The sequence below is a fragment of the Zea mays genome, chromosome 7 (assembly GCF_902167145.1).
Source record: "Zea mays cultivar B73 chromosome 7, Zm-B73-REFERENCE-NAM-5.0, whole genome shotgun sequence".
NCBI lineage: Eukaryota > Viridiplantae > Streptophyta > Magnoliopsida > Poales > Poaceae > Zea > Zea mays.
In genome coordinates, this window is record NC_050102.1 from 173,211,460 (window position 1) to 173,224,387 (window position 12,928).

The following is a 12,928-nucleotide window of genomic DNA, read 5'->3' on the forward strand; positions in this document are numbered from 1 at the left end:
CAGGAGGCGGGGTATATTCGTTCGAGTTCCTCACCTTGGGGAGCACCGGTGTTATTCGTACAGAAGAAGGATGGATCGCAACGAATGTGCGTGGACTATAGATCACTTAATGATGTCACGGTGAAGAACAAGTACCCATTACCCCGTATTGAGGATTTATTTGATCAGATGAGAGGAGCCAGGGTATTCTCGAAGATTGATCTCCGATCGGGATACCATCAAATGAAGATTAGACCCTCGGATATTCCTAAGACGGCTTTCTCAACCCGATATGGATTATATGAGTTTACTGTTATGTCATTTGGATTAACCAATGCACCGGCTTATTTCATGAATTTGATGAACAAAGTGTTTATGGAGTATTTGGACAGATTCGTCGTGGTGTTTATCGACGATATTCTGATCTATTCTAGTAATGAAAGTGATCACGAACAACATCTAAGGTTGGTGCTACAACAGCTGCGAGATAATCAACTCTACGCTAAGTTCAGTAAGTGTGAGTTTTGGATTGACAAGGTGCCATTCCTTGGTCATATTATTTCTAATGGAGGAATAGCAGTGGATCCTGCTAAAGTGAAGGAGATTATGGAGTGGAGAGTGCCCACTACAGTTACTGAGATTCGGAGTTTCTTGGGACTCGCAGGATATTATCGGGGATTTATTGAAGGATTCTCTAAGATTGCTAAGCCTATGACCTCACTTCTGGAGAAAGGAAGAGAATTCAAGTGGGATGAGAAATGCCAAGAAAGCTTTGATCAATTGAAGGAGAGATTGATGTCTCCACCAGTGTTGGTAATACCAGACTTACAGAAAGGATTTGATATCTATTGTGATGCCTGCGGCCAAGGATTGGGATGTGTGCTCATGCAAGAAGGACATGTGATCGCCTATGCATCTCGTCAGTTGTGGAAACATGAATTGAACTACCCCACTCATGATTTAGAGCTGGCAGCAGTTGTGCATGCACTTAAGATTTGGAGACACTACATTATGGGAACTAAGTGCCAAGTATACATGGATCATAAGAGCTTGAAGTACATATTCACTCAGAAGGATCTCAACCTTAGGCAACGCCGTTGGTTGGAACTTATTAAAGATTATGACTTGGAGATTCATTACCACCCGGGCAAGGCAAATTTGGTTGCAGATGCCTTGAGTCGGAAAGAGCATGTTCATTCCGCTATTGTTGTCCAGCTACCCAATGAATTAGCAAAGGATTTTGAGAGACTCAACCTGGGTATAGTTACTCACACTGAAGGAGTCACCATTGAATTGGAACCTACCTTGGAGCAAGAAATTCATAAAGGCCAAGTGGGTGATGCTAAAATTCAAGAGATTAAGGATCTTATTACTGAAGGTCGAGTTCCAGAATTCACGGAGGATGAGCAAGGCACTATATGGTTCAAAGATCGGATGTGTGTTCCGGAGATTGATAGCCTTCGTGAGACTATATTGAAAGAAGCTCATGATTCTGATTACTCAATCCACCCTGGTAGCACTAAGATGTATCAGGATTTGAAGCAGAAGTATTGGTGGTATGGACTGAAAAGAGATGTTGCTGCCCATGTGGCTAAGTGTGATGTATGTCAAAGAGTCAAGGCCGAACATCAGAGACCAGCTAGACTATTGCACCCATTGAAGATACCTGAGTGGAAATGGGAAGAAATTGGTATGGATTTCATTGTTGGACTACCCCGCACTCCAGCAGGATATGACTCTATTTGGGTAATTGTGGACAGATTGACAAAAGTGGCTCATTTCATACCTGTGAGGACTAATTATACGGGAGCCAAGCTACCAGAATTGTATATGACTCGGATAGTTTGTTTACATGGAGTACCTAAGAAGATCGTGTCTGATCGAGGATCACAGTTTACTTCTCGATTTTGGAAGAAGTTGCATGAGAGCTTGGATACAAAGTTGAATTTTAGTTCAGCCTACCATCCTCAGACGGATGGACAGACAGAGAGGACTAACCAAGTGCTGGAGGATATGTTAAGAGCTTGTGCTCTTAAACATGGAGGAAGTTGGGATAAGAGTCTACCGTATGCAGAGTTTTCTTATAATAATAGCTATCAGGCCAGTTTGAAGATGTCACCATTTGAGGCTCTGTATGGCAGAAAGTGCAGGACACCACTGTATTGGGATCAAACTGGTGAAAGACAGTTCTTTGGGCCTGCACTTATACAAGAGGCAGAAGAACAAGTTCGAATGATAAGAGAAAATTTGAGAATTGCACAATCCAGGCAAAAGAGCTATGCTGATAATAGAAGGAGACTACTGGAGTTCAAGGAGGGTGATCATGTCTATTTGAAGGTGTCACCACTCCGGGGTATGAGGAGATTTAAAGTTAAAGGAAAGTTGTCCCTCGCTTCATTGGACCTTTCTTGATCTTAAAGCGAGTGGGAGAAGTTGCATATCAACTGAAGCTACCCGATCACCTGGCAGATGTACATCATGTATTCCATGTGTCCCAGCTAAAGAAGTGCCTCAGGGTACCTGAGGAGCAGCTACCACTGGAGGACCTTAATGTTCAAGATGAACTAACTTACGCAGAGTATCCTATCAAGATTCTAGACACTTTGACTCGAGTTACAAGGAATAAGGTGATAAAGATGTGCAAGGTACAATGGAGTCACCATGGAGAAGATGAAGCTACTTGGGAGAGAGAAGAAGAGCTTTGCATAGATTTCCCCCATCTTTTCCCTAGTCCTTCCTAAATCTCGAGGACGAGATTCTTTCTAAGGGGGTAGGATTTGTAATACCCAATTTGTAAACAATCTGAAGGGAGTAGATCTCACTATGTGTTTTTGCCCCATACTCATTGTAACCTGGAAATAAAACCATTGCATCATATTGGATCTTTGTTTGTGCATTTAATAACATAGTAAAATTGATAAAAATATAATAATAGGTTGAGAATTGGGATTTAACCCAAAAGTGCAAATTGGGAGAATTGGAAATAAAACAAAAAGAGAAATACTATACAAAACCAAATAAAATTTAGTTATAAATAAATAATCAGCATACCATGTTCAAGCTCTACACATTTTGAATTGGAATTGAAATTTGAATTGGAAATAAACTTGAAGAAAAGAGGAGCAGAAAAATAAAAAGAAAACAAAAGAAAGAAAATGGCAAAAATCTGCGCTGGGCCCAGTTATAGATGTCCAATAAGCACGAGGCCCGCGAACCCGGCACGAAGCCCGCTGTTTGGGCCCGGTCCGAGCCCGGCACGACCCGGTTATATGCGGGCCCGGGCCGGCCCGGCACGAATAAGCGGGCCGGGCTCGGACAGGAAATTAGGCACGGTGGTCTAGCCCGGCACGACCCGTTTAGCTCTAAGCTCGTTAAGCCCGCTTTTTTTACACTAAAATGTGTTTTTCGGCCCGCATAGCTCGCTTTTCGGCCCGCTTTTTTCGTGCTAAACGGGCCGGCCCGGCCCGTTTAGGCCCATTGCGGGCCGGGCTCGGACAAGAAATTGAGCCCGCGTGCTTACTCGGCCCGGCCCGGTTTTCTAATCGTGCCTGGCGGGCCGGGCCCAAAACGGGCCGGGCTTCACCGGGCCCGGGCCGGACTGGGCCGGGCGGCCCGTTTGGACATCTCTAGGCCCAGTTCCTTATCTCAGCCCATTTGCCCCTCCAAGCCGCATGCCACTTCCTCACCCGTGGCCCTGTTCACGGGCGAAGCGCGCCTGGTGAGACTGGCCTGCGGGCCCATGTGGTCGGCGTACCACGAAGCGGAGACAACCAGTTGGTTCTCGCGACGCATGCGGGCACTCGGGTAGTACCAATGACAAGCGGGCCCGTGTGTCGGGTCTTCTCCCTCCTCGCGATCACCCCGCTGGAATCGCGCGCAGCTAAAAATCCTCCGCTCGAATCACGGAGTCCGTTGTAGCTAACCGGCAAAATCCAGGCGGGCTGGGGATCCTTGGCTCACGGTTTGTTAGGCTCGGGCAATTAGGGGATAAATACCGGGGGTGACCTCGTCACCGTAGTTACCTTGTCGTGGCCACTTCTCCCCTTCGCCCAGCCGCCATAGTGCGTCCATTTGTTCTGGTGTTCTCCGGTGAGGACATACTCAAGGATCCGGCCACGTACCCACCCCTTTCCCTCTGTCGACTTGGCCGATGATGCACTGACGTCCTCCTGGGCCTCGCCCTCTCTGTACTCTCTCCGTGTCTCTTGCCGCTCCGCCGCTCTACCGTCATCAGGGGGCTACGTGACTTCATTGCCGGTAATAATACCTCCTCAACACTCGCAATGCTATACACTTCAAGTTGTGGCTGTCAATTTTAGTAATCAAACCTCAATGAGCGATGTGTGGCATGCGTCGTCGACGCTCCACCGTGGATTTGGGCTGCGCCGTAGGCAGGGCTCTACACTTGACATCGGCCGAAATTATTTGCAGTATTGAGTTCGGAGAGTCGTCAATTGCGCGTGGGACGAGTGAATCGGGTTATGGCATTCGTATGGGCCGGGTTTGTGATCTCCGGCGCGCGCGCCGCCGTGCGGTGTCTTGCGCCCCATGAGCCAGCGCCGGAGGAAGGCGAAGGCTCTCTGACCGTCGATACGAGATGAACGGATGTGATCTGATCGCAGGATACCGAGTCAATAGGATGATCTGGAACGTTCGTTTTGAATCAAACGCGCACGCTTCGATCTAGGTTCATAAAACTAGGGCCGTTGATCCTTGATCATGTGGTCTCGATGTCATACCGGTTCACGGGGGTTGTGGTTTAATCTGGGCGCTCGGCTTATAATCCAACGGCCTAGATCGTCGGATACCCCTTCGCTGCGCGCGCTTTTGAGAAAAGTCCTTATTCTTTAGGGAAAACAACCCGCGGTCCTCTCCTCGGGTTTCTGTGTCTTAGGAAGTTTTGCGCCAGGGCCCCTGCACTTTCCAGAAAATGGCGCCCAATCCAGTGAGAGCTGAAAATAGGAAATTAATATTAGAAATTGATTTTTAATACAAAAATAAATCTAGAAACTTGTTTAATTCATAGAAAATGCATATGAACTCCAAATTGGTCCATTCCGGTTCCTAAATTTTTGTAGTATTATTGTCTATCCATTGGTGCCTCTGTTTTGGCATGAAAGACTCATTTAAATTTATCTAATTCTTAATCTTGTATTAAGTACATAAAAGCTTCAGAAATTCATATCTTAAAATCTGTAACTCCAAAATTAATAATTCCAGTTCCTATGATCTCATTTTAATGTCTAGTTTATTACTGTATATTCTATTTGCATGTTTGATGTGATGTTAATTTATGCTATGCTATGTATGTATTGTGTTGATACGAGTAGACGAGCAAGCCACTGTGGAATCTGAGGTTCAACAAGTAGAAGTAGCTGAGCAGGAGCTCGTTGAAGGCAAGTTGTGCCCTTGATCACTTCTTTTTACCCATTCATGTTCTTATTATTCATAATGATCTGCATAGGTTAATTTTGATGGGACCCAATAGGATACCCTAGATTTTGACTATCTTTATACCTTGTTCCACCCCTGGTTTTACTACTAAAGTTTTGGGTAGTTCATGCTATTGCTTTATGTGGATTGGGTATAGAGATATTCATCACTCATTGTTATACTATTTATTATTATCTGTTTTATTCTTTAATGTTCATGTTAAGATCATTATGTTAATGGGAACATGGAGCGACCACCCGGGAAAACAGTGCTACCACAAGGGTTTAATGGGACGCCTTTGGCTGATTAACTAGAAAAGCTAGTGGAGGTCTTCCTTACCCGAAAGGGGCAAGGGCAGTAGGGGAGTGGTCAGTGTAGGGAGGTCCTTGGTTGATTTTGCTGTGATGGCGGTCAGGCAAGAACCCTGCACTGGAGCTTCCTATAAACTGTAGCGGGATTTCTGAAGCTAGTGGAACTTTGTAAAGGCCTCGTAGTGTTACCCTGCCTCGCCTCCTCGGTAGAGGTGTATGGGATTGGCCGTCTCTTGGCAGATGGGTAACATGACTTGTGGGTAAAGATGCGCAACCTCTGCAGAGTGTAAAACTAGTATACTAGCCGTGCTCACGGTCAAGAGCGGCTCGGACCCTCACATGATTAATTATGGAACTTAAATTCAATTTGACATTTGCATCGCATTTGGGATTATTTTACTATTACTTTTCTTTATTATTATTAAGGTTTGGTATTTACTTACACTTAGTAATTGTTAATAAAATTTTGACCAACTTATAAAAGCAATGCTCAGCTTCAGCCTTTATTTCCTTGATCAGCCTTACACTTCATGAACTCCCACCTTTGGTGAGTTCATGCCACATTATTCCCCACGACTTGTTGAGCTATGAACGTATGTGAGCTCACTCTTGCTGTCTCACACCCCCCACAGGAGAAGAACAGGTGGTCGAAGAGGAGCCGCCTAACACTGAGACATTCGACTTAATCTAGGTGGCGTTTCTCAGTCGACATTGGCGCCGACGATCCTTAGTTCGTTTTACATTTATTCCTTTACTTTGTAATAAGTCTTCCGCTATGTAATAATTACTCTGATGTTTTATGACATTTATTTCTATACACTCTGTTATTATATATGTTGTCTTCTTGGCGCATGTATGAGATGCACCCGGCTTTGTTCCTTAAAGCTCGGGTGTTACAAACACCCACTTGGTTCCCACAACGTTTTGCTTGAGACGAGGCACTAGTGTCCAAACTTCATTCCTCTTGAAATTATTGAGCTCTTCCTGCATGGCCAACACCCAGTCCGGATCTAGCAAGGCCTCTTCTACCCTGAAAGGCTCAATAGAGGAGACAAAAGAGTAATGCTCACAAAAATTCACCAATCTAGAGCGAGTAGTTACTCCCTTGCTAATATCACCCAAAATTTGGTCGACGGGATGATTCCTTTGAATCGTCGCTCGAACTTGGGTTGGAGGTGCCTGAGGTGCTTCTTCCTCTTCAACTTGGACATCCTATGCTCCCCCTTGATCACGCGCCTCCACTTGAGGTACCTGTTCGTCATCTTGGGTTGGGGGATTCACCATCGTTGAGGAAGAAGGTTGATCTTGCTCTTTTTGTTCCTGAGGCCGCACATCTCCAATCGCCATGGTGCGTATCGCGGCCGTTGGAATGTCTTCTTCATCTATATCATCAAGATCAACAACTTGCTCTCTTGGAGAGCCATTAGTCTCATCAAATACAACGTCGCTAGAGACTTCAACCAAACCCGATGATTTGTTGAAGACTCTATACGCCTTTGTATTTGAGTCATAACCTAACAAAAACCCTTCTACAACTTTGGGAGCAAACTTAGAATTTCTACCTTTCTTCACTAGAATGTAACATTTGCTCCCAAATACACGAAAGTAAGACACATTGGGTTTGTTACCAGTTAGAAGCTCATATGAAGTCTTCTTGAGGAGGCGGTGAAGGTAGACCCGGTTGATGGCGTGGCAAGCCGTGTTCACGGCTTCCGACCAAAAGTGCTCGGGGGTCTTGAACTCTCCAAGCATCGTCCTCGCCATATCAATGAGCGTCCTGTTCTTCCTCTCTACCACACCATTTTGTTGTGGTGTGTAGGGAGCGGAGAACTCGTGCTTGATCCCTTCCTCCTCAAGATACTCCTCCACTTGAAGGTTCTTGAACTCGGACCCGTTGTCACTCCTTATCTTCTTCACCTTGAGCTCAAACTCATTTTGAGCTCTCCTGAGGAAGCGCTTGAGGGTCCCTTGGGTTTCAGATTTATCCTGCAAAAAGAATACCCAAGTGAAGCGGGAAAAATCATCAACAATAACAAGACCATACTTACTTCCTCCTATGCTTAGATAGGCGACGGGTCCGAAGAGGTCCATATGAAGCATCTCCAAAGGTCTTGATGTGGTCATCACATTTTTGGTATGATGAGAGCTTCCCACCTGTTTTCCTGCTTGACAAGCTGCACAAGGTCTATCTTTTTCGAAATGCACGTTAGTTAGACCTATCACGTGTTCTCCCTTTAGAAGTTTGTGAAGGTTCTTCATCCCCACATGTGCTAAACGGCGATGCCACAGCCAGCCCATGCAAGTCTTAGCAATTACGCATGCATCTAGACCGGCCTCTTCTTTTGCAAAATCAACTAAGTAAAGTTTGCCGTCTAGTACAACCTTAAAAGCTAGTGAGCCATCACACCTTCTAAAGACAGACACATCTACATTTGTGAATAGACAATTATATCCCATATTACAAAGTTGACTTACAGATAACAAATTATATCCAAGAGACTCAACTAAAAACACATTAGAAATAGAGTGCTCGGATGAAATAGCAATTTTTCCTAACCCTTTCACCTTGCCTTGGTTCCCATCATCGAAAATTATTGAATCTTGAGGATCCTTGTTCTTGACGTAGGAAGAGAACATCCTCTTTCCCCCGTCATGTGGTTTGTGCATCCGCTGTCGATAATCCAGCTTGAACCCCCGGATGCATAAACCTGCAAGGCAAATTTAGGCTTGGGTCTTAGGTACCCAACTCATGTTGGGTCCTACAAGGTTAGTTACAATAGTCTTAGGGACCCAAATGCAAGTTTTATCTCCCTTGTATCTTGCCCCTAATTTCCTAGCAATTACCTTCTTATCCTTTCTACAAATGGCAAATGAAGCATTGCAAGCATGATATATTGTTGAAGGTTCATTAATTTTCCTTGGAACATTAACAACATTTCTCCTAGGCATATGATGAACAACATTTCTCCTAGACATATCTCTACCATGCATATAGGAAGAACTAGAAGCAAACATGGCATGAGAATCAAAAGCATCATAACTTCTATAGGCATTCCTATAATGTCTCCTATCATGATACATGAAAGCATGGTTCTTTTTAGCACTACTAGCCATAGGGGCCTTCCCTTTCTCCTTGGCGGAGATGGGAGCCTTATGGCTTGTTAAGTTCTTGGCTTCCCTCTTGAAGCCAAGTCCATCCTTAATTGAGGGGTGTCTACCAATCGTGTAGGCATCCCTTGCAAATTTTAACTTATCAAATTCACTCTTGCTAGTCTTAAGTTGGGCATTAAGACTAGCTAGTTCATCATTTAACTTTGCAATAGACACTAGGTGTTCACTACAAGCATCAACATTAAAATCTTTACACCTAGTTGAGAGTCGCCTAGAGGGGGGGTGAATAGGGCGAAACTGAAATTTACAAATATAAACACAACTACAAGCCGGGGTTAGCGTTAGTAATAAAGAAACGAGTCCGCGAGAGAGGGCAGAAAACAAATCCCAAGCGAATAAGCAAGTGAGACACGGAGATTTGTTTTACCGAGGTTCGGTTCTTGCAAACCTATTCCCCGTTGAGGAGGCCACAAAGGCCGGGTCTCTTTCAACCCTTCCCTCTCTCAAACGATCCACGGATCGAGTGAGCTTCTCTTCTCAAATCAAAGTCGGGAACCAAAACTTCCCCGCAAGGGCCACCACACAATTGGTGCCTCTTGCCTTGATTACAATGGAGTTATGATCTCAAGAACAAGTGAGAAAGAAAAGAGGCAATCCAAGCGCAAGAGCTCAAAAGAACACGACAAATCTCTCTCGCTAATCACTAGAGGCTTGTGTGGAGTTGGAGAGGATTTGATTTCTTTTGGTGTGTCTAGAATTGAATGCTAGAGCTCTTGTAGTAGTTGGGAAGTGGAAAACTTGGATGCAATGAATGGTGGGGTGGTTGGGGTATTTATAGCCCCAACCACCAAACTTGACCGTTGGCTGGGTTGTCTGTTCGATGGCGCACCGGACAGTCCGGTGCACACCGGACAGTCCGGTGCCCCCTGCCACGTCATCACTGCCGTTGGATTCTGACCGTTGGAGCTTCTGACTTGTGGGCCCGCCTGGGTGTCCGGTGCACACCGGACAGGTACTGTTTGCTGTCCGGTGTGCCAGCATGGGCGTGCCTGCCATCTGCGCACGCAGAGCCCGCATTAAATGCGTGGCAGAGAGCCGTTGGCGCGAAGGTAGCCGTTGCTCTGGAGTTGCACCGGACAGTCCGGTGCACACCGGACAGTCCGGTGAATTATAGTGGACGAGCCGTTGGCTTTTCCCGAAGCTGGCGAGTTCCTGAGGCCGACCTCCCTTGGCGCACCGGACACTGTCCGGTGTACACCGGACAGTCCGGTGAATTATAGCCGAGTCGCCTCCGGAAGTTCCCGAAGGTGGCGAGTTCGAGTCTGAGTCCCCCTGGTGCACCGGACATGTCCGGTGGCACACCGGACAGTCCGGTGTGCCACACCAGGGGTGCCTTCGGTTGCCCCTTTGCTCCTTTGTTGAATCCAAAGCTTGGTCTTTTTATTGGCTGAGTGTGAACCTTTTACACCTGTATCATCTATACACTTGGGCAAACAAGTTAGTCCAAAGATTTGTGTTGGGCAATTCAACCACCAAAATTATATAGGAACTAGGTGTAAGCCTAATTCCCTTTCACTAGTGCAAATCACAACATGTTCTACACAAGAGTTAGATCTATTTGCTACTTCTAGTTTAGCATTTAAATCATTGTTAACATCTTTTAAACTAGAAATTGTCTCATCAAGTAGATAGTTCACAAGAAAGCATTTCATTCCTCTTGATTTCTAAAGCAAGGGATTTTTGAGCCTCTACAAACTTATCATGTTCTTCATATAAAAGATCCTCTTGCTTCTCTAATAATCTATTCTTATCATTCAAGGCATCAATTAATTCGTTAATCTTATTAACCTTGGTTCTATCTAGACCCTTGAATAAACAAGAATAATCTATTTCATCATCATCACTAGACTCATCCTCACTTGAAGAAGCATAAGTAGTATTGTCTCGAGTACATACCTTCTTCTCCTTCGCCATGAGGCATGTGTGATGCTCGTTGGGGAAGAGGGATGACTTGTTGAAGGCGGTGGCGGCGAGTCCTTCATTGTCGGAGTCGGATGACGAACAATCCGAGTCCCACTCCTTGCCAAGGTGTGCCTCGCCCTTAGCCTTCTTGTATGCCTTCTTCTTCTCCCTCTTGTTCCCTTGCTCCTGGTCACTATCATTATCGGGACAGTTAGCGATAAAATGACCAATCTTACCACATTTGAAGCATGAGCGCTTCCCCTTTGTCTTGGTCTTGCTTGGCTGCCCCTTGCGACCCTTTAGCGCCGTCTTGAAGCGCTTGATGATGAGGGCCATCTCTTTATCATTGAGCCCTGCCGCCTCAACTTGCGCCACCTTGCTAGGTAGCGCCTCCTTGCTCCTCGTTGCCTTGAGAGCAACGGGTTGAGGCTCATTGATTGGACCATTCAACGCGTCGTCCACGTATCTCGCCTCCTTGATCATCATTCGCCCGCTTACGAACTTCCCAAGAACTTCTTCGGGCGACATCTTGGTGTACCTAGGATTTTCACGAATATTGTTCACCAGATGTGGATCAAGTACAGTAAAGGACCTTAGCATTAGGCGAACGACGTCGTGGTCCGTCCATCGCGTGCTTCCGTAGCTCCTTATTTTGTTGACAAGGGTCTTGAGCCGGTTGTACGTTTGGGTTGGCTCCTCGCCCCTTATCATCGCGAATCTCCCGAGTTCGCCTTCCACCAACTCCATTTTGGTGAGCATGGTGACGTCGTTCCCCTCATGTGAGATCATGAGGGTGTCCCAGATCTGCTTGGCATTGTCCAAGCCGCTCACCTTATTGTACTCTTCCCTGCACAAAGATGCTAAAAGGACAGTAGTAGCTTGTGCATTTTTATGAATTTGTTCATTTATAAACATGGGACTATCCGAGCTATCAAATTTCATTCCACTCTCTATAATCTCCCATATGCTTGGATGGAGAGAGAACAAGTGACTACGCATTTTGTGACTCCAAAATCCGTAGTCCTCCCCATCAAAGTGTGGAGGTTTGCCAAGAGGAATGGAAAGCAAATGTGTATTTGAGCTATGCGGAGTACGCGAATAATCGAAAGAGAAGTTTGAGTTAACCGTCTTTCTTTTGTCGTAATCGTTGTCGTCGTTGTCCTTTTGGGAAGAAGTGGACTCGTCGCTGTCATCGTAGTAGACGATCTCCTTGATGCGTCTTGTCTTCTTCTTCTTCCCGTATTTTCGTTTGTGGCCCGAACCCGAGTCGGTAGGCTTGTCATCCTTCGACTCGTTGACGAAGGACTCCTTCTCCTTATCATTGATCACAATCCCCTTGCCCTTAGGATCCATCTCTTCGGGCGATTAGTCCCTTTGTGAAGAGAACGGCTCTGATACCAATTGAGAGCACCTAGAGGAGGGTGAATAGGTGATCCTGTAAAACTTACAAACTTATAGCCAAGTGGCTAGAGAGGAGTCTTAGCAAAACACAATAACCACAAGAAGATCAACACAGATAGACACAGTGGTTTATCCCGTGGTTCGGCCAAGTCCAACGCTTGCCTACTCCACGTTGTGGCGTCCCAACGGACGAGGGTTGCAATCAACCCCTCTCAAGCGGTCCAAAGACCTACTTGAATACCACGGTGTTTTGCTTTGCTTTACTTTATCCCGCTTGCGAGGAATCTCCACAACTTGGAGTCTCTCGCCCTTACAAAGATGTTTCACAAAGAAGCACGGAGTAAGGGAGGGATGAGCAACTCACACAAGACACAAAGATCACAGCAAATACGCAAACACAAGACCCAGACTTGAGCTCAAGAGACTATCACGAGTTTCTCACTAGAACGGAGCTCAAATCACTAAGAATGTCGAACAAGTGCGCAAGAACGAAGTGTGAGTAATCAACTATGCTCAAAGAATGCTTGGATATCATCTCCATGCGCCAAGGGGTCCCTTTTATAGCCCCAAGGCAGCTAGGAGCCGTTGAGAGCATTGTAGGAAGGCAATTCTTGCCTTCTATCGACTGGCGCACCGGACAGTCCGGTGCACCACCGGACACTGTCCGGTGCGGATTTCTTTCCTTATTTGGCGAAGCCGACCGTTGCAGATCCAGAGCCGTTGGCGCACCG

General features: G+C 45.9%; 1 protein-coding gene across 1 annotated transcript in view; it reads left to right on the forward strand.

Moving 5' to 3' along the window:
• The window catches only part of LOC103634383 (nucleobase-ascorbate transporter 11), an 84,329-nt gene that overhangs the window by 23,265 nt on the left and 48,136 nt on the right, over window positions 1-12,928 (forward strand). The window contains 1 exon segment of the mRNA XM_020541750.1: window positions 9,266-9,270. Within this exon segment, the coding sequence (XP_020397339.1) occupies window positions 9,266-9,270 (5 nt within the window).